Below are 22,053 nucleotides of genomic sequence, written 5' to 3' on the forward strand. Positions count from 1 at the left end.
TCAACACTTTACAACTCTTTCATCACTTTTATCATTTCTTTTGGTTAGTTTAATTTAGATCTTTTTGAAATTTGTTCTGTTTAAATAAATTGTTATTTATCTTTGTAGCAATTTTTTTTAAATGAAGAACTTTGAACTGCCACTGTGTATGAAAAGTGCTATATAAATAAACTTGCCTTGCCTACATACACACTCTGGGCCTGGACCCATGACCTTGGCGTTACTAGCGCCATGCTCTACCTATTTTAACAAGTGAGCTACAGGACTACACACTTAAAAGTCATCACATTAACCAGGATTACAAATGACACTTGGATATTTTGTGCAGTGTCATGTTTTATTTTAAAAGACACCTCAAAATTAATTAATGTCAAGTGCTGTTGGTATTACTAACTGAAAAATATTATTTACATATGTACTCAACCCCTGTACTGTGAACTTTCCATATTTGCACAGATAACTGCCCAAATGAGGCCATTTTTAAAGCAATTGTCCTACATGTAAATCTTCACATTTTCTGGATAAAAGACCCCTCAATGCAAGTGAATCTGAAAGAAACTTGTGAAAATGAATCCCAAACCATATACTTCAGAAATATTACTTAAAGCATTTGAGAGAAAGTTATAAACATGCACAAGGCTCGAAAAGGCAACAAAATGTGTTTGAATATCAAAGCACTTTTGTTTCAGCTGTGACTAAATTCAACTCAGGCAGTGCTTAGACAAGGCTGTCCTCAACATAGCATCAGGGCAAGAAGAGGTTTGTAAGCTTGTAAGCTAACACTCATGCTGAAGATGTTTCAGTGTTCAGTTTCTAAGACTGGAATGAGGGTGTACCAGTCAACAATATCAAGATCTCTGCATTTGACTAGCCTATGGTGTCTAGAACAAGGCTATTACTGAAGAAAAACAAAGCCCATCTGGAGTTTGCCAGAGATTGACCCACCAAAAATGTGGAATCCCGGTTGAGGCTGGGATTTTGCGGCCAGCCAAAACTGAAAAACATTATCTTGGTGGTTAAGCAACAAAAACGTGAATGCCCTACAATAGCCAAGTCAAAGTCTAGCTCTCAATCCAACTAAATCTTTAGCACTATTTGAAAATGACAAGCATCATCATCCTATCAACGTGGAGCAAATCTTCTGGGAAGAATGGGCAAAAGTAACAAAATGGGCAAAAGTAACAAAAGTAAAAAAAAAAAAAGTGCAGAAACACCCCAATAGACAATAAAGCTGTTAATATAGCAAAAGGCAGTTATACGATGTACTAGTGTGAAGGAGCTGAATACTTATGCAAGTAGATTTTTTTAAAGCTCTGCTAACAAATAATGAATTCTGACTTTGAAATGTTACTTCACATTAAACAGCTGGCTTGCAAAAAAATTGTGGCTTGAACAATCTGTGTCATTTGTTATCCAGACAAATTTGATGACTTTTAAGGGAGTTTAATACCATTTCAAGGCACTTTAGTTTCATTACTGAGTTACTTCCCCCTACACTCTTAACAAGTTTCTTAACTTAAACTGTAATAGTTAAATATGAGCCATTTTACATGGAAAATACGCATTTTGTATGCAAAATAGATTTTGTATACATTTAATTTAAAGTTATGGCGTTTAGCTGACACGTTTATCCAAAGCAAATTATAATTATGAGTGGGTACAACTTGAGCAATTGAGGGTTAAGGGTCTTGTTCAGAGGCCCAGCAGTGGCAACTTGGCAGTGGTGGGGCTTGAACCAGCAACCTTCCGACTACAAGTCAAGTACCTCAACCAATGAGCTAGCACTGCCCTTTACACATTATACACACAGTCTGATAAGTTGGCATTGATCATCATACTGACCTTTTCTCCTTTAACTCTAATGAAATGGTAGTCTTCCCATAGGAGAAGGCCACAATAGCAAATGGACACACATGTCTTGGGCATGACTCAGTGTTACCACTTCCTTCCAGCAGCTCATATATATAATACTGCAAGACAGACATTCATAAAGTATGTAGTCTAGTAAAGGCATGAAAAATTACATTTTGTTTTCAGTCAGGAATAATCATGTTTGACCTGATCAATTTGAACATCAAGCATATTTTTGGAAACAAACAAAACCTGTTAAGTCCACATTGAAAAGAAAAAACAATCAATCCTTCAATCAAACAATGAGGTGCAAGTCACCTGAGTGCGCTCGAAAGCCAGGAAAGAGCTGGTACTGGCACACACTGCCCGGAGCTGCTCTGACACATGACAGTCAAAGCCAGCAGATGGAGTTGTAAAGTTCTGGGTGTAGTTTTCTGTCACCTCTTTGACTCGACCCTGTTGATGATACATGATTCTTAACAGTGTAGCTGTTAAGGTGCTTGCTACTTTTATGCATGCGCAAAGCAATTTATTTACAGCAGATACAAACAAACAAACAAAAAATCTTTCAAAAAAACAAGTTGTTTTAGGACCTTAAAACAGGCACCTTGTGAAACATGCCCCAGCTCGTTACCTTTATCAGCTTCAAGAGGACAATATAGCCTGTCTTGCCATCATACCAGCGTTTCAGATCAAGGCAGTCAGAATACTTTGAGATATACACACCTAGGTCAAGGACAAAGTTCAGATGTTTCAGACAATGCTAACTTCATTTGTAACATTTAGGATATGTAAAATATCCCACTCCTAATTATTATAGTATTTCAGAAAAACTACATTTATTATTTATATTTAAACATGCTCCTATCCACACACACACACACACACACACACACACACACACACACACACGTACAATTTTTTAAGGTGTGGCAGGCACAATTCTCCCCTGTCTCTAGAAAAATACAAATGAGTGTATTTTAAATATGACTGAATATTTAAATGACTGAACTACTGCTCCTATAGTAAATGAATTCTTGTGTTTCAATAAAAAAAAGTAACCAAACAAAAAAACATAAAAAAGCCCCAAAGAAATCTGCTTCCCATTCTGATTGCTGCCAGAAGGCTGCAATGTTTAGATGATCTGGGCTTGTGCTCAGCTCTTAATCAAGTGCCTTTGTGTCTTTGGAAAAGGTTTGTCCTCAAGTATAAATAAATTCCAAGTATAAAAATTCACAAGGAACTACTTTTATATTTCTAATCCTCTCTAAGGGATTCTCTTTTTCAAGCTACAACATGCCTATCCACAAAATTCAGGAAAAACCAGTTCTTCAACATTATTATGGAACACAAGAGTTCTCTAGGAAGAGGGTGAAGCTTGCTTTCCACAGCAGTGAAGCAAATCTTCCCACAGTTCATTACACCAACACCTAACTTGTTGGTTAAACATAAGCCCTGCATTCAATTTAGCTAGTTAAACATCTTAATAATAGCACACATCAAATGATTATTGTCACAATACATGTGAAAGGAAGGAAAGCACAGTAACAGATGATTAACCATAGAACACACAGATCAGACACATACAAAGAGAGAGAGAGAGAGAGAGAGAAAGAGAAAAACAAACAAACCAAACCCTGGTGGACCTGGACTAATAACTTCCTTAAACCATACTACCACAGGTGTGCTGTAAATGAGTTTGAATGTAGTTCAGAGAAAACCAGACCACAGACAGTTTCCCAACCCCCAACCCAGAGAACTGATATAACTAGGCAGCCAATTATCAGCCCTGCATGAGCCAAGTCAGATATGTTCACAGGAAGAAATTATGTTATGCAGTACAAGGTTACTGGAAGACCAGTACCAGCCATATTTCAAGAATTACCATACTATGAATAATGTGATAAAGTAAACTCACATTAAGGAAAGCAAAGTGGGAGGGTGGGAGGCCACTCTCAACCCAGCATGACATAGAGAGATGTAAAAACTCTATACTGAGACTGCTATGCCTGAAAATGTGAATATGTGTGACTATGCCTGCTTAACAGCTACCATCATGTCAGGATCACTGCTATGTTGAAAATGGTCTGCCATGTAAACTATAGGCAGTCATAAGTGGTCTTGTCATAAGAAAGTGACCAGTAATGACTGGGGCAGAGGGTGGATGATACATTTACTCCAAGGCACACAACAGTGGGGTAATTCTGGATAACCTATTGTCATTCTCTAAATATTATTAAATTGATTCAGTCAGGCAGATTCCTGTTGTATAACATCAGGAAAATGCAGCCATTTCTCTCCACCGAAGCCACTCCAGTGCTTGTTAAGTTCCTTGTCAATTTGAGACTGGACTACTGCAGCTCACTCCTTGCAGGTCTTCCCTTTTGTGCAATTAGTACCCTGCAACTCATCCAAAATGCAGCTGCATGGCATGTGTTCATTCTCCCAAAGTTCTCATGTCAGACCCATGATGTGTTTTCTCCACTGGAGGATCCCTGTAGTGGTTCGCATCAGGCATAAAACACTGACGTTCACCTACAAAGCCAAAACTGGACCAGCTTCCACATACTTAAAAGCACTAATCAAACCTCACTATGCACCATGCTGCCTTCGATCCTCTAGTACAGTTCAACTTAAACCACCATCCCTCAAAACACACAAAATAGACATGCATCAAGATTCTTCTCTGTCCTGGCTCCCAGGTGGTGGAATGAACTTTTCCTGACTATCCATACTGCTCAGGCACTGGATGCCTTCAAATGAAAAAAAAGTAGCTTCACCTTTTCACCAAGACACCGAGCACTTAATTATGCACGCAAAAACAACCAAACAACCAAAACTGCTGTTGCTGTCTTTTTCCAACTTTAGCTAGGGCTTGAGCCTGACAATATTCTTGACACTAACATATTTAAGCTCTGGACAAGAGAATCAGCCAAATACTGTAAATGTAAAGGTAAAATGTACATGACAGCAAGTGGCCTACTCTCTGTCATTGTTTAACTACAAATTGCACTTATATGACAGTTCTACTGAATAAAGTTCCACTGAGAGTAAGTGCAAAGCAAGTGTTTCTAATAGTGACTGGTGTGTGCCTGTTTGCTATCTTTAAAAAAATTGTTTTATCTTTCCTTTTTATTTTGCTAATCATATGTTTCTTTGTTTCAAAGACTTTGAACATGTACCAAGTGTACCTACACTTTCTGTTTCTCTTTCTGTTTTTCCTGTATCCTACTGCATATAAAGCTGTACCTTTAGACTTTCACTTTCAAATCAGAAGACTGCTTGGGCTGAAGACATCATACGGTGAGAGCTTTTCATTTTCATTGTGCTAACATAGTGCTTATTTTGCATTTGAAAGCTACAAGTCACTGATTGATTATTCAAGGTGAGACTCTTTATCTAATATAGTTGCTGCAAATATTGTGTTGGGTTTAGAGGTGGCACATTTGTGTTCAGTGAATACATAATAAAATATAAGCATATATGTGGGGTATGTACACATGACAGTGTGCAATCAGTTAAATATGATTTTATATTTATACCAATATATTTATGCATCTAGTAGGTTTGCTTTACCATTATGTAGCAGTCCAGGTAGAGTAGAAACTGAAACCAACACCTGAGGTGAAACTCACTCTGTGAGGGGGCTTTAGTTACACTTCATAGAAAAGTAGAAAAGTAACTGTAAATGTAATGTGTTATGTATAACCCCTGTTAAAAGGATTCAGAAGGGTACTTCACTTCCTCTGTCTAATCCAGAGATCACAAAATACAAGAGACAGGCAGGCAGGCAGGCAGGAAGACATACATACACACACACCATTCTGTGATTGAGCAACCACAGCTGTGATGATAATTACCCTTTGAAGAATCTCCAAGCGTGGTGCACATCCCTTGCCCAACTAATAAGCCTGTGTCCGCAAGTTTATTTGCCTTTAAACAGAGGTGAACAGATGGTCGTCTTACTAATTCAGTAAATTTATATACAGCAGCATTATGGTGTTCAGTACAGTACAGTATTTATATTGTCAACGTTTACTACCTCAGACTCATCAGCAAATAACAAGAAGCCAAATGATTCTTCCAGTTCCTCTTCGGAGTAGCCATATTCTTGTTTCTCAGCACGAAAGGCTGAATACTGTGGAAAATGTTACCAGAAGAAGACAGAAATTAAAAGAAAAAAGAGAGACATAAATCAGAAAATTAAAAATTCAGATGTTGACTTACCCTTCTTTGTAAAGCTGCATTATTGACCAAATATGCTGAATTATAGGTAAAGCACTCTTTGGACTCCTCATACAAATAGCTGTTCTGGAGAGGAGCCAAAATACTGTTGTCAAAGGTTACTGAGCCTGGAAGCACAGGTTCAAGAAGACCTGAAAGGTCAACAGAAGAAGTCATCAACATTTAAAACATTTATTTTTGTCATGTTACTAATGAAATTAATTTCCATATGGTCTCTTGACAGCAAACATGTTATATTATATACTAAACCAGCATTACCACTTAATATATTCCAAGCTAGATGTTTTAACTACTATGTCCTTTTCCAAGAAACTGTGTCAAAATCATTGACCGATGAACAGTAAACATATATTTAAAAAAATAAACATTAACATACTTTAAACAAAAATACTTATCACATCTGTATTCCACAAAAATAACTGGGTATACTGACTTTCTTAATAATCAGTAAAACTATTGTAGATAATAGAGCAAAATAAAATTAGGCAAGAATAGAAGAAAATGTAAAATAAATAAATGAGAAAGAAGGAAAGAAAGACTAAAAGACTAAAAATGCACACCCACCTTGTTTTCAAATATATAGGGTTAGCTACTCTTAACAAATAAGGTTAATTTATGTGTGCACATTGTTTACAGTACAGAATAACTAATGCTTGAACGTATTTAATTCTGACATCTAAACTGAGCTGTTCTCCATGTTTCATTAAAGAGCAAATTAGAGCAAATTAGAGCAAATTGACATAGAATATTCATACATAAGTATTGCCTCAAATTCAAAAAGCCATCCGTCTAGTTTGTGCGATAAGACGAGGCACCAAAGGCACGTTCTACTTGAACTGGTATTTGTTTTTATTCCCTCGGCACATAGAGTTAGTAATATATTTAAGGTAAATTCAATTGTTTAACCAACTATACCTTACTGTCAACCCAATGAACTCATTTAAGCTTGTCATTACTTTGACTAGGTATTTATTTTACGTTGCCTTGGAGCGTAACATATAGGCAAGCTCGCTAGCTACCTAGGTTAGCTAACGCTAGCTAACTAACCTAGGATAACTAAACGTTTCACTTCTAAATGGCTAACCAAACCTAGTCCACTAGACGTTGTCGTCACTTGATAAAACGAGCATATAAAACAGTCAAGAGAGACATACCTGAATTTAGCTAAAAAGAAGAACATTCATAGGGTGAAAATGAGAAATCGGTCACCTTCTTTTGAGAGAGTAGTGTCATTCTCCATGAAGGCGAGGCATTGGTGTTTGACTGTCCTCTTGATATTAACCTAGCTAGGCAATTATTTAGATGATCGTTTACGTTACGACATTGCCCTTCAGCGAAAGGTGTACCCGGTAATACTGACTCCTGCGAAACAAAAATAAAGATATTACATCGCTGTCCTAAAGAACATTCCAGTATTCCTTAGCTTATTCGCACAAGAATCATTGGTGGGTAGGCACTAGCTAAGCTAACCTGCGGAGAACTTGTTCGCTCCAGCTTCCAACGGCACTGTTCAAACCAGGAAGAGAAATATCACGGAGCTACACGAGCTAACAGCTAAACAGTCAAAGGTTGGGCATTAGTACGCCTGTAACGAAATGTTCCAATGTGTTTAATCATGATTGTACTGTATAAATGACCGAATTTTATATATTAGTGGTACACGTTCAAAATCAGGACGAGAAATGTATGCTAACGCCTAGTTCTACACAGTCCTCTTGGTTCTTCTCGAGCGTCGAGAACCGAAAAAGAAACAGAAAGTTAAACGCCGGCCTCCATTTTGTGTCGCATTCAGCTTGCTGTTTCGTTTTGCTGTCGCTGGTAGTCGCGATGTAGCTGTAGAAATTTCGGGATCGTCGAGTAGAACAAGTTATCTTATGTGCCGAAAAGCAAACGCTTCGTTCAAGCCATGGAGTTATATAACATTCGTCTTAAATGCTTACGTTATATGTATTTATATATCAAAACAGCTTTCACTTCGTAATGAGCTATCGAATTATTATGAGCTCAAACAAAGGGAAATGAAACGAAATTTATAACTTTAATTTACAGTTTATATAAAAAGACAAATATATTTTAAAATATACCATCAGTATAAAAACTACAACGTGTCCAGGTTCACACACAGACGTGTTTTTATTTTTGAAAAATAAGGAAATGCTGGGGTAGCTGAGATAGTAGTGAGCATCTCTTACTCAGGAAGAGAGGACACTGTGTCAGCCAATGCCACAAACCTGTGGCAGCAAGCATGCCTGACAGCTGGTAAGTGACGACCATCCAACTCAAAACCATCATTGTAAGCTGAGTCAACATGAAAGGGAAGATGTGGCTGCCAGTCATGATGTGAGGTTAGAGCCAAGTGTACGAGTTCTGGCTCATGCCTATACATCATGTGTGAATGTATAGGCTTGGATTTCCTCACAGCAACCGGGGCCATACTTAACCTCAATGAGCATAAAGAGGAGGCGAGCAAAGCTGCCCATAATAGCTAATGGCACAACATTGGCAGAGAATCAGGTTTCCCTGGTAGCGTGGCCTTCATTTTGTGTGGGGGGAAACCACCTGCTCTGGAAGAGCTGAGCTGGCAACGCCAGAGTCAGTTGCTGGAACTCCAGGGGCAAGGCATGCTGCCAAGTTGGACATGCAGTGCCAGTCCTGGTTGGTGGATTCCTGAGGGACGTGGGCTGTGCACATGAGCAGCACCCTCATCAGCATCAACAGCAGAAAGCACAGAGAGCAGCAGAGACAAGTAAAGAGGGCATCTGTGTGACTCTGGAGGTGGTGTGTGAACTGTGGCAGTGAAGCAGATTGTACCTAACAGATGAGAAGAAACAAGCTGTGTGAGCGTCTGTGTCATTGTAGCAACATCTTCACAGTCACAGAGAAAGACTGTACCCAGATAAATTTAGTGCAGCACAACATCAAGCGATGCTAGTCTGATTGGGCTCCATCCCCACTTGCAACCCTGGCTAAGAGAGAGCTTGTGGAGAAGAGCATGAGCAAGATGGTGATGGCAGGTGTCATAGAGCCATCAAACAGGCCCTGGGTTCAATATTGCCACTAAGCCTGACTCATACCCGCTTCCACACATCAATAGCACCTTAGGTCAGTTTGCTGGATCTGCGAAACTGGTACTGGTAAGTGGCACTTGCTACCAACACCAGCTAGCCTCTCTCATTAGGAATGCAAGTGTGGCTGCACAAGCTTCAGTCACCTTAAGTGAGTCTTTGCTTTGTGAGGGAGCATTTAGGGGAGAAGGGTCTGGGTGGGGCACCGGACCATTGTGGTCCACAGGGACTGACTATCTCCATATCAGCCTATGAAGTAGAGACTGTAGACAGCCAAAAAACTAAACGAACTACTGGTGCACCTGCTGCTCTTCGGCATGTGATGGTGAGAGTGCAGCATGAAAGGCGCATACCTGCACTTCTCAGGGACCTTATTCAGGTCGCCGGGACATACAAGCATTGGTGAACCGGTGGGGTTAACTGGCATCTCCTCATGTGTGCCTTGATATTACTTATTTACTCCATTTCATTCACATTCTGCTTGTTTGCTGTATGTGAGTCTTTCTCAAGACTATGTGCTATTAAGGTTATAATGTGTTAAATAGAATATTATAATGTGTTAAAGCACATTATTAAGATTATTATTTAAAAATAGCATTCTCTGATTCTTCTTTTCCTCTGATGCCTGCTGCAGAAGTGAGACACAACTAATAGTTGCAAAAACTGATTGTATAACAGTTTATATTTAACCAGCATCTGTGCTGCTCTTGAGTTGCATGTGTCTCTGAGCTGTTCTGGCAGGAATGCATTCAGGAAGTGTTTCAATGCTAATTCTTCTTGTGCAGCATTATTAAAGTTGACCTATTATACCCCCTTTAGAAGTTCAAACAGTTCCCTGGGGTCTTAATAAAATATCTTTGACATGTTTTGGTCAAAATACCACAAGTATCATGCACCACAGCACCCTTCTCACACTGATAGATAAGCCAAGTTTAGAATGGCATGTTCCTTTAAATGATGAGGTGAACCACTGCTCATTCCATTCCCCGCATCCTGAAAGTGTTGATGTGGGTACTGCTTTGCGCTACCATCGCAACTATCAAGCATGAACCCTGGGAGAAACATGACTGTGGAGAAATCATATATGTAACCCTATATGTTTGAACCAGGGTCAGACCATGAGCAAGAAGCTGCTTTCTCTGCTCAGGTCAGGTGTCTGCTCATTTTAGCAGCAACACAAACTAACATACAAACCAAAGCATTTGCCAAATTACAGCCATCTGAGTGGAACACAACTAAATGTACCCAAATGTACCTAAAATGTACCTTTTAGGTTACCCACAAGAATACATTGTACTATTAGTTAGAAAACAGAATTGTACCAAATCACATTGTACCTCTTAAGAGACAATATTGTGCCCTAAGGAACATACATGTACCCTTTGCTAACAGTATCAAAATGTACCCCAAGAAAAAGAACAACTTTCACTTACTAGGGTACCACCCCACTGACAAAGCCAATTTGTTCCTTTATGTGGCAAAACAGTACCATTTATATATATACACACACACAGAGATAATTTGCACACTGGGATTTGTACCATCCCCTCATGGTGGAGTGGGGGTCATTAACCAGGGGTGTGGTCCCGATGGCCTCACAGTACCATGCCACTTTTGACACCATTTGTAGTGAAGGCTGAAGGCAGCAACCATACTTTGGTTTGAGCCCTGGCAATGGTTGGTTCCCTCAGTCTGTCAAAAACAGCCATTGTCTTTCCTGGTCCTGCATTGTACTAACACAGGTTGGAAAGTCAAAAAGTGGTTAGCACACACCTACATGTTTTTCCTGACTGCAGGTGGGATGTTGCCATCAAAAAAAAAAAGCTTTATCCACTCAGCTCTTGAGGTAATAATAAGAGTGTAGGAAAAATAGGTTTAAACACTGAATCATAAATATTGATAACAAAATATAAAGCATCATAGAGATTCTGAATCCTTACAAAATTATCTATGTACAGAACAGGGGCCTCTGTAGAGGCCTCTGCAGGCCTTTGCAAAGGATTCTAGGTAAGCCTCTGCAGACCTCTGTGTAAGGCACATCACCTCTCCGCAGGATAATACAGAAAAACAACCTTATATAAGATGAAGTCATTTTTTAAAGAAGCGAGGTCTTGTCTTTGAATCTAATGGTACCATGCTTCAACTAGTATAGGTGTTCAATGTCAATTTGCATAAATTGAATAAAGCATTGTTTGGATATAATGGATTTGGATTTCAAACACTAGTTTATACATTCTTTAAAAGAAGGTAGGGTGATTACATAATCACTCCTGAAAACTATAAAAAAAATTTGGGTGCTTTGTGTGATTGTCAGACATTCTCTGGAGGATGCATCAACAATATTTGTTAACGTTGACCTTCAAAAAAAGAACAGCACCAGCTAATCTCTTCAACTAATTCTCAAGTCTACATTTTTATTCTTGAATGAAATAGAAATGATTATACCAGGATATAGAGGATTTTAGGAACAACACTCTTCTTTCATCTGAAACTGAGGGCTGAACAGCATTTTGTGCTGGTCTTGTGACCAAGAACACAGAATTTCCCATGCCATATAACTTTGACATAATTCTTATCCACTGTGCCTGCAGCCTCTGTCTCCCTGGGAGTATGCACCAGACCAATGGTGCCACCAGTATCTGACTGAAATGTCATTAGAAAGCTGTGGCCAATGATGTTAGGTCATTATATTAACGCCAAACACATTATTGCATCATGGCGATGTCCAGCTGTCAACAAGTTATGATGCTGGGCAACCACTTGCAGTTGTACAGTGGAGTACAGCTCCCAGGTGCCCAAGCCATTGTAGCATGGTAGTTGGATGCATGTCATCTCTCTCAAACCGGATAACAACCAGGCTATGCTGTTAAACCATGCTGCGCTATTTTCCCCACTGTCTTCCCCAGCCAGCCGCCATGCTCTCGGCTATTTGGACCTGTCTAGTAGGGGGAAGGTGTAACGCTTGTAACGCTTCTCCCAGGATGTATCTTCTTTGCTGCTCACCTTCGAGTTATCTGATGCATCGCTCGAAGCTTGGCAGCATCATCCCACTTTTGACACCAATGTAGCATCAGTGAAGAAGAGGAATCAGAAAACGGCATTTCTGATATTTTATGTAACAATACAGTCTTGAAGAAGACTCACATGCAACAAACATAGAATGGAACTGCACTTAGTGGGGGAAAACAGGGGGTAGATAGTTCAGGCAAAATTCATGCAAACACAAGGAGAATAACACATTTCTAGAATGATGGTTAATCTAGAAAAGAAACAACCAAAAGAAACCAACTAACAACATTTAATAACATTGGATTTAAACTAAATAAGAGCCAGTGAGAGGCACACGGTATCCTGGGAGTCCTCACCATACTCATCTATGCTTTGATCTAGCAACATATACATTTGATGGCACAACATGGAGAAGTTATGACTGATCAAACTTTGCTATGCTTGCATGTTATGTTATGAATCTTGTTATGTCATGGTGAATCATATCTCCTAGACATACGTAATATGCTCTTGATGGAAATGCAAATTAAATGTACATTTCTTAATTAAAAAATGAAACCTTATACTATACTAAATAAATATTACTCAGTTGTTGTGTAGGCTCATTATTGTTTTTCAACATCCTTTGTGTAGCTTCGTGATATAAATGTGCACCATTAATAAACCTATGCTGCTTTAAATCCAAATGAACCTTAGCCAACCATGCAACATTGCATAATTAAGCTAAATGGCTAAACACTAATAATGTTTAGTATAGCCCTACTTAGACTTTGGTGTGATTATACTGTAGAATTAACAATATTATGAATTTTAAGAACAGAAAGCAGTTCATTCTAGAGCATGATCACAGCAAAATCTAAGCAGTGCTATACCAAGGTGGTAATTAATGCATATTAGTCTTAGAGACTTTAGGTACATGTTGTTACAGGACCATAACAAAATAACTGTTATTGTTAATATAGCACTGTGATAGAAACAGTGGCAAAAGTTCAGACATTCAAGAATAACCCATATTTTAACCAACAACTGACAAAATGTTTTGGCATAATGTTCAATTTACAGGTTTACATCATGCAACTACAATGATGTAATGTTGATGTAGATGGATTCTGAGAGGATATGCTGTAGATCCCACTGTTCAATGTCAGTTTATTTTGATGTTTGGATGTTCTAAGGTTTTCATGTTGAACCTTCTGGCTCTGCATCACTAAGGCTCATCATTTTTGACAATCTCCTAAGAGGCAAAAAAGAGTCACTTACAGCCAAGTCAGGTCTATATGTCAAAATAATATGAAGGAAAATGCTTCAAAAAGATGTCCTTTACAAACCACAGTGGACTCAAACTGTTTAGGTATCTGCTCCAATTCTTCCTACACATTTTCAGCAAGTAATTCAGGAACCACAGTATCTGAGATCCATGACAAAAACAAGAACAACCAGATAAAAACAGCTTACTAAAGTGGTATTTAATGCATCTGTTGGATTTTGTTCTAACCATGTTGGACCAGATGTTTGAAAAGATGGCAGAGGTTTACTGTGACTTTTGGATCATCAGGATGAAGCTTTTTAGCTGCCATCATGAGAGGAACACCACTCCCTTCACTTGGTATATGGAGAAACTGGAAAACCGTCATCTCTGGTGTGCACAGACATAGAAACAACCATTGAGGATGTCCAGCACATTACCATAGTATGCATATTTTTGCTAAGTGATTTGGTGGCCATGTGCTGATACATGTTGAACACAGCTGCATAAATCTCTCTTTACAAGATAGCTTTGTCTACATTTGAAATCATTATCTATTTGACATCTGGCACACCACAAAGGAACCTACAGCACTGCCTTCTCAAACAAGAAGCCATTCTGTAGTCAGCCTTTGTTAAGATTCAGATGCTTTTTGTTCTCACCAGAGCTTTTCACCAGGTTGGCCATGGCAACAAACACATGATTCACTATCCCACAATGGTGTGTCTGCTCTCTGAGTGTGCGCATCAAGAAGCCAGTGACATTCTCAATACTCTTATCCTCATACAGAGCTATAACATTAAAGACAAAAGCTTGAACACATTCTGTTACCCTAGCTGTAATCAATACCCCAGCTGATCGATAAGTTATGTTCACAGAATCGGAAGTGAACTGCTGTTGTGGCTCAGGTTTTTACCAGCTGGGCTGCAGCATTTCTCATGCATGGCCAGCGACTGCTGTGCTGCGCACAGGGACTCGGTTACATCTGCAGACTGTATGTGCATTATTCCTACCATGCACACTGTCTCAACAGCACTTGCCATTGTTTCAGGTGTACCACAACCTTAAGAGAACACTTCGACTGAAGTCAGGTTTACTTGCTAACAACAAAAATCAAACAGTTATGATGCTCTTAATAAGGACCCCAAAACATTAGTTTTTTACACTTTTAAATTGACATTATAATCACCCTGTGCCAATGTATTCCGTAGAAATTTGCAGCAAGGTATGACAATATCCTCTTTTTCTGGGTAGATCTTTAGCATATTTAGAGCATCCTGAACACCTTCCAATTTGACAATTAAATCAAATGCCTCACCTAAAAATGAATAATAGATAAAACATCAACTTAAAAAAAAAAAAGAAAAGACATCTAACAGTAACCATAACATCAATATGTGAGAGGACAGATTGTTGAAGTGTAGGCATGCATATCTCTGAAAAGTGATCAAGATCTGTCAAATACACACCACTCGACGAGATGAGGAAGAGGACCTGAAATGCACAGGACAGCAGATCCCAATGCTCTGGATGATTCCGTGCAGCTTTCAGGACACAGAAAATAACACTTTCCCCACACAAGCAAGAGTTCTCCTTCCCAGTATAGTTTCCTAAAATAACTATAAAATTTAGCTTTGCGCTTGGGCACCTGTATGAGTAAACAGAACTGGTAAGTTAAGACCTCAGGGCAGAAAATGCAGATAACTCTACTTTTGTTGTTGTTGACAAACCTGCTGTCAGAAGTTGTTGTAGTACGTAGCAAGACGTCAGCTGAACACAGTCAGACTCCATGTGGCACAGCATGGCAGTTGTCACAGCCTTTACCACATTACTTACCCTGCACAAAGCTGTTAAATCCACCACAAGTTCTTAATTCACCCTAATAACCTCATAAACCTCATAATTATTGTTCAGTTATTACTTGTAAGGTGTATTACACAGTATCATAAATTATGCAGTTACTACTGAAATGAACATGAATAATGTGGTAATAGTAATGTATGAGAATATGGCTGTACTGGCAAGTGCTTGGAGAGTAAGGTGTTAAAAACATACTATGATGATTTAATGTTTAACCATCATGAATATGTCATCTATAGCCATGATCGTGTTCTATCTCTAAATAAACTGATAAGGTGAGCAGAAGTACCATTTTCTTCGTCTTCCAGCAGGTATGACAGAACAGAAAGCTGGACAGGCTCTGCATGCATATAAGTCATCATAAACTCTATAATACAACAGTGAAAAAGTGACAGAGAAGAAAAAACACCAACAAAGGAAAGGAAACCTATGCATGAAGAATTTTAAAATTATCCTACATTTGATATGAGGAAATGAGGGAGGGGGAAAGTATATACCCAAGACACTGTCAAACCCTTCATGGAATGGTGGTTCAGTGAAACCTTCCGGAAGAGTTTTCTTTAACTTATGCAGTGAAGAGCCACAGGGCTTCAGACTTCGTTTCACAAGATCATCCTTAACCAGCAACCTGTGTTAATGGGAACCTCTGAAACAAACGTCTCCTATGCATAATATTAAGATGGTGTATAAAAGAAAATCCTCCAGCCCATATGTAAGACATGCATAAGTTCTGTACAAGAGGGGGAGACATTTAACTGCACTTAAAACTCAAGTTTCATATCACATTTCAGGTGACAATGAATGTAATTAAAATGGGGAGATGACACTTGGCTGCATTAATTAGCTTCACTGACATCAAAAGGCATCACTACGGACAACTGGGACCTCTGACTTTGATGTTCATGACACTGACCAGACACTGGCTCTTCTTTTTAGGTTGTGGGCAAACATCATGGTGAGGAGCTGATGAAAATCCCCTGATATGTCAAAGTCCGGGAGACTGAGGTCTTCCCTGAGTTTAACCAACTGTGACAAAAAGGCCTTCTCTTAGGAACAAGCAATTATCAGTCAGCCAGTATCGCATGATGTAATGCAGTGGTTAGGAGATACAAAAACCACAATAAAAGCACAATAAAAGCAAGCTTATTTTGCAAAGCTGTATATATATATATATATATATATATATATATATATATATATATATATATATATATATATATATATATATATATATATATATATGTATGTATATATATGTATAAATATGGATTATTCACAAATCAATTTTAATCACTAATCATTCATAAATTAAATAATTAATTAAAAGTCTGATTGGAATGTAAACACATGAATGATCCCTGTATTTTGAGTTAACCGACAGTGATTGCTTAACATAACGTATCATAGAATAGCCTAGTGTAGACTATTTCGAGTAAGCATTTTACTTCCTCAGTTCTCCGTGCTTGTAGGCCACAGCCTGCTGCGGGAAGTCCGAGATTGCAAAAATTGCAAGGTCCTAGATTTGATCCGATTTGAAACTAAACTTTCATTTCGTGTTCTTCTCGCAGACGTGTAAGGAGCGATGGTAGGACACAACGAAGCAACTCCACTACTTGTGAATGGGTCAAACCAAATAAGGTGACGCTTTAAAAGGGCTTATTCTCAAATAACGGTGACAATAGTTAGACAGGTCTATATCTGTTTAATTTTAACATCGGTGATATATACATATACATATATATATATATATATATATATATATATATATATATATTATAGCGTGTGCATTCTTTTTGTAGGAATGCGCTGTGTACCTAAACTAAAAAAGGTTTCTTGTTAAAATGTTATAAACGTTGTGTTCTCGCAGAAACGGTTGGCTCTTCCTCGCGGTGTTTTCAGCGGTTTTGGGCAATTTTGTTTTTGGTTTTGCCATGGTTTATCCGTCACCAGTAATTCCTCAGCTTAGAAACGGTCAAGACACACGGCTGCGCATGGACGTTCATCAGGTTTCTTGGTTTGGGGTAAGAACAATGTGTTGTTTCCTGTATGCAAATATTACTCAACCCAGGCTTCAGTACCCACCAGGCAACCTGCGTTTTTGCTCTATCCCAGCACACCTGTTCCAGGTATTTAGCAGTTCTTATTGGCTTGGATACGGCAAGCTGGGGTGTGGGGTACAGCAAAAAAATGTGAACCGTCTAGTGTTGTCCTGAGGAGAGAGCTGATTACACACACACACACACACACACACACACACACACACACACACACACACACACACACACACACACACACATCCAAATGTTAACATTACTTTCTTTTGAGGGCCTGTGCTTTTTTTCCCCTTTTAAGTCCATTTTCACACTGGGAGCTGCAGTAGGAGGTCTGAGTGCCATGCTGCTAAATGACAAGATAGGACGGAAGTTGAGCATAATGATGTCAGCAGTGCCATCAACGGCGGGTTTCCTATTGATGGGGGCGGCACAGAATATCTGGATGCTACTTCTGGGAAGGTTTCTTACTGGCATTGCTGGTGGGATTACCGCCAGTTCCATTCCTGTGCGTAAGACGGACACGGCATCATATTAAGCAGAATGAGAGGATGTCAGATCATATTCTAACTCTCATAGCTTGTAGCACTGAATAAACTAGTTTTGCAGGTTTATTGTGGATAATAATTTTGTGATTTTCAGGGACAGTAATGCAAGAGTAAAGAGTGTGTGCTGCTAAATTAGAGAAATCTGTTTGAATAGCTGTTAAAGGTGTTTTTAAAGGTGTTAAATGTCTGAAATTGTACTTCCATAATGGTGTTTGCTAGAGAACTGATTGCATTTGTTACGTCTGCCTCCAGTGTATGTAAATTATATTCTGGGAGGAAGCAAAATTCATGAGTACCCAGTAAAATGGACAGTAGCCGCATAGACATTGAGAAAGCATAGTGGAAAGAATACTTGTTTCAAATTCCTCTCACACATTGTGCAGCTATTTAAAACTCAGGCACTTAGGCACCATAGTAACTATAGTTCATTAATTCCATTACGCTTCTCCATTGCACAAACAGCAGGATACCTAATCTTTAAATTAACGCTTTTAATCTGAGAACTTTTTTTAGCATTTGACTTTGTTACAGGTCTATGTGTCAGAGATTTCACATCCAGGTGTCAGAGGAGGTCTGGGATCTTGTCCTCAGATCACTGCTGTCTTCGGAAGTCTGGCACTCTATGCTTTTGGTAAGATGGCTCTAAGAAGTCCTTTCAATCACGCAATGGATTCTTTGCTAGGGTGTCAGCAAACCATTTGAGTTGTGGGTTTCAAATTTGCTCATCACATTCTTTCACTTTCACTTCATCCATGAGCCGAATCTTCTTCTGCACCATGTTTTGTTTTGTTTTTGTTTTTTTGCTGTAGTTTGTATGTTAAGGGAAATGTTTGGCACATTAGAAAATTATAATCTGTGAGTACAATTCTATGATACCTGGGCAAGGTACAACAGTGGGAAAAGTGCTGCAATCCTAGGAACTGTGAAATGTGAAAATGTGCAAAAACATCTTAAAATACTCTAAGATGAAAAGGCACTGGGGTGTTAAAATAATCTGCTAAACAAAGTATTCAAAAAGATGCTGCTTGTGTATTTCACATCAAAACGCTTTCGAGGAAACATTGTGAATTTGTTTCTGCCCTTACTCCACAGGACTGAAACTGCCCTGGAGGTGGTTAGCTGTAGTTGGGGAAGTCCCCGTGCTGGTCATGGTAATCCTCCTCTCGTTCATGCCAAACTCGCCACGTTACCTCATCATCTGTGGCAAGCGGGACGAGGCTTGCAGGGCCCTGAAGTGGCTCCGGGGGGAGGAGTCAGAATACATGGGTGAACTGATGAAAATAGAGCGTGGCGTCACATCACAGGTAAACTTGAGCAGTAGTGTGTCATGGGTACTTGAGTAAACAAAAGCCTCTAATCACATAGGGACTTGGTTCACTGCGGCTTTCTTGCACTGAACAAGCCCAATACAAACACTACAGTAACAAGCAGAGAACATCAAGAGTGTGACCTTTTATGCATATATTTTATTTTGCATATATATTTTGCAACATTTTGAGCATGCTGGATAGTTCAATTAAGAAATGAATCTCATTTAATCTTTTCAACAGGTTGGACTGCAATGGTCTGATCTTAAGAGTCCCTTCTTCTACAAACCAATCTTGATCTCTGTATTTATGAGATTCCTACAGCAGATGACAGGTGTAACACCCATTTTGGTTTATCTAGAACCTATCTTTCACAACGTATCACGCAGTGCCGTTTTACTGGTGAGTGACATTAACCACATATGAAAATAGAGCTGAAATGAAAAGTGAGCCAGCAATTTTCATAGACCAACCAGGTCTAATGTTCTAACATTAAAAAAATAAATCTTTATGCTGTGTTTCTAGGAACCCAAGTATGACGCGGCACTAGTAGGGGCTGTTAGACTTTTCTCTGTTATCATTGCAGCCAGTTTAATGGACAAAGCTGGCAGGAAAGCTTTGCTCTACACATCAGGTTGGTGCTGCCCAATAGCTTCTGCTTCTTTGTTGACTCCCTCCATCATGATCATGAATTGCTGGTCTAGCTTGATATTTACCATAACGTATAAGGTCTTCTCCTCTGTCTAATTAGTGAACTGGTTACTTATTAAATTAATTATAATAGGTCACTATGGTCATTATGGGGGTTATGTAGGGATTCTGAACTTTTTTACAATACAGTTAAAAGCTGAAAAGTAAAATGCACTGGTTAATTGTCAACAGGAGTAGTGTACCGACTCTTCAAATGTCAAGCAAAGACAGGACAAGTTTATTTATATAGCACATTTTTAACAAAAAGCAGTTCATGCACTTTACAAATAAAAGCTTAAAAAACAAATTAACTTAAAAATTGAATCTAAAAAAAACCAAGTGTTTATTTTAAAAAAGAAATAAATGAATGCAAAACCACAAATGTGTATCTTTTCAGGATTCCTCATGTTCCTGGCCTCACTTGCTATGACCATATACACCCACATGACTATCTGTGATGGCAGGAACGTCACCGCTGAGGGATCACCAACACATAGTCTGCTGACAGAGGCTGCAGGAGCTGTCAAGGGGTCCATCCCAGACCCCATCACACTCGTCCCCCTCATCAGTACCATGGTCATTATATTTGGTAAGTACAGCCACCTAAACTCACCTACACATGGATCCTCTCTCCGTTTAATGGGAAACTCCTTTGAAAACATTTGAAGACAGTGCCTCTTTCAGGCTCCTTAAGCCCCTTTCTTCACTTTAAGGGAAACGAGCATGTGCTGTCATTTCCTGGGTTGTGAGGGATATTTAAATCTATGTACTTGATGTAACCATTGCATAAACTACCACTTACTTGATGTAACAGCTTGAGTTAGGTACATCAAAATCTTAAAAACAGTTTTACATGGATACGCTTTTGTTAAACGTGTGCACATGAGAATTCAAGGCTGTGTGCTTTGAAGTATTTGACCATGACTTGTGGTTATACTGTCAGCTATTTCTGCTTTTTCATACAGACTTCTCGTTGAACCTGGGCTAACCACTATGAAAGCTATAGAACCACTACAGCTTCTCCACTGTAGTCATGTTTCAGTCTGATGTGGGATGACATAATGAAACATTTGTCTGCAGGCTTAGCTTTCAAATTCTGGGAGTATTTTATTTTAATATAGAACACGTTTAGAACCATTTTCCATTTTTGACAGCGAGCACTTTTATATCATATTGCTGAACCTTTTACATATACAGGATTTAGCTGATGCTTTTTATCCAAAGTGACTTACAATTATGACTGAGCACAACTTGAGCAATTGAGGGTTAAGGGCCTTGCTCAGGAGACCAACAGTGGCAACTTGCCAGTGGTAGGGCTTGAACCAGCAACCTTCCAACTGCTAGATAAATACACTGAGCTTCATACAATAGCCTTTTTTTCCAACATATACTTGCATATTTAATACAGTGTACTTTATACCCTTCTGCTGAAAAGAATATGATGATCTTAGTTGTCTCTGTAGAAAGTAGGTATGCAGCAACAGGTTTGACTTGTATTACAGGCAGCCACGTGTCTCTCAGGATGTTTTTAACCTGGATGAAATTGCATTTAACAGTTACTTAATCTCTATGGATTGTGTAGGTCTGTAAGACACACAACACATATAATGATATAATGACACATTTAATGATCTTAACCCTTCACCATCGTCTTTATGATTAAATGACCAAAGCTCCACTTTTTGGGGCTGCATGGTTGCAGCAGTTTCTTTCACCACATCTATGTCTTTCAGGAGAGAGACCACAAGCACATCACAAGTCTGCACATAGTCTGAGTGTTCATATTTGAACCCGTGCACACAGTGCCATGATTCAAACTCACATCCCAACTCAAACATTATTTCTCTCTCTCTCTCTCTCTCTCTCTCTCTCTCTCTCTCTCTCTCTCTCTCTGTCACACACACACACACACACACACACACACACACACACACACACACACACACACACACAAATATGCCTGGGTATTTCTGTATCTGTATGCATGTTGTTTTTCTGAGCAGGTTATGCAATGGGTTGGGGTCCAATCACATGGCTGCTGATGTCCGAAGTTCTGCCACTGGGGGCTCGGGGGGTGGCGTCCGGCCTGTGTGTGGTGGTCAGCTGGGTCACGGCTTTTGCCCTCACGCAACTCTTCATGCATGTAGTGGTAAGTTCCCCAATTCACTTTCAGGATCACTA

At 39.1% G+C, this 22,053-nt stretch overlaps 3 protein-coding genes across 6 annotated transcripts in view; 1 reads left to right on the forward strand and 2 right to left on the reverse strand.

The window, feature by feature from the left end:
- Positions 1–7,859, reverse strand: part of tasor2 (transcription activation suppressor family member 2) — a 23,574-nt gene extending 15,715 nt beyond the window's left edge. For 3 of the 4 annotated variants that reach the window (XM_027010015.2, XM_027010012.2, XM_027010014.2), the window contains exons 1-8: positions 7,567–7,859; positions 7,306–7,458; positions 6,079–6,227; positions 5,894–5,989; positions 5,712–5,784; positions 2,486–2,577; positions 2,170–2,307; positions 1,843–1,970 (exon numbers count right to left, since the gene is read on the reverse strand). In XM_027010015.2, the coding sequence (XP_026865816.2) occupies positions 1,843–1,970; positions 2,170–2,307; positions 2,486–2,577; positions 5,712–5,784; positions 5,894–5,989; positions 6,079–6,227; positions 7,306–7,336 (707 nt within the window). In that variant the 5' untranslated portion in view covers positions 7,337–7,458; positions 7,567–7,859. Of the gene's footprint in view, positions 1–1,842; positions 1,971–2,169; positions 2,308–2,485; positions 2,578–5,711; positions 5,785–5,893; positions 5,990–6,078; positions 6,228–7,305 lie in introns of all 4 variants that reach the window. The other variant, XM_035521791.1, reaches the window with a different exon arrangement.
- The window catches only part of slc2a6 (solute carrier family 2 member 6), a 40,954-nt gene that overhangs the window by 17,402 nt on the left and 1,499 nt on the right, over positions 1–22,053 (forward strand). The window contains exons 3-12 of the mRNA XM_027010016.2: positions 5,095–5,154; positions 16,845–16,914; positions 17,144–17,297; positions 17,629–17,835; positions 18,407–18,506; positions 18,968–19,179; positions 19,426–19,584; positions 19,708–19,816; positions 20,270–20,461; positions 21,876–22,021. Coding sequence (XP_026865817.1) covers positions 16,859–16,914; positions 17,144–17,297; positions 17,629–17,835; positions 18,407–18,506; positions 18,968–19,179; positions 19,426–19,584; positions 19,708–19,816; positions 20,270–20,461; positions 21,876–22,021 — 1,335 coding nt within the window. The 5' untranslated portion in view covers positions 5,095–5,154; positions 16,845–16,858. The remainder of the gene's footprint in view (positions 1–5,094; positions 5,155–16,844; positions 16,915–17,143; positions 17,298–17,628; positions 17,836–18,406; positions 18,507–18,967; positions 19,180–19,425; positions 19,585–19,707; positions 19,817–20,269; positions 20,462–21,875; positions 22,022–22,053) is intronic.
- On the reverse strand, positions 13,378–16,671 carry LOC113577385 (serine/threonine kinase-like domain-containing protein STKLD1). Its single transcript, XM_035522211.1, is given in 12 exon segments — positions 13,378–13,404; positions 13,499–13,578; positions 13,666–13,806; positions 14,079–14,209; positions 14,356–14,479; positions 14,606–14,734; positions 14,886–15,026; positions 15,147–15,263; positions 15,566–15,643; positions 15,774–15,904; positions 16,190–16,322; positions 16,665–16,671. Coding segments are annotated over 12 exon segments (1,239 nt in total).

Source organism: Electrophorus electricus, chromosome 23, assembly GCF_013358815.1.
Source record: "Electrophorus electricus isolate fEleEle1 chromosome 23, fEleEle1.pri, whole genome shotgun sequence".
Classification (NCBI taxonomy): domain Eukaryota; kingdom Metazoa; phylum Chordata; class Actinopteri; order Gymnotiformes; family Gymnotidae; genus Electrophorus; species Electrophorus electricus.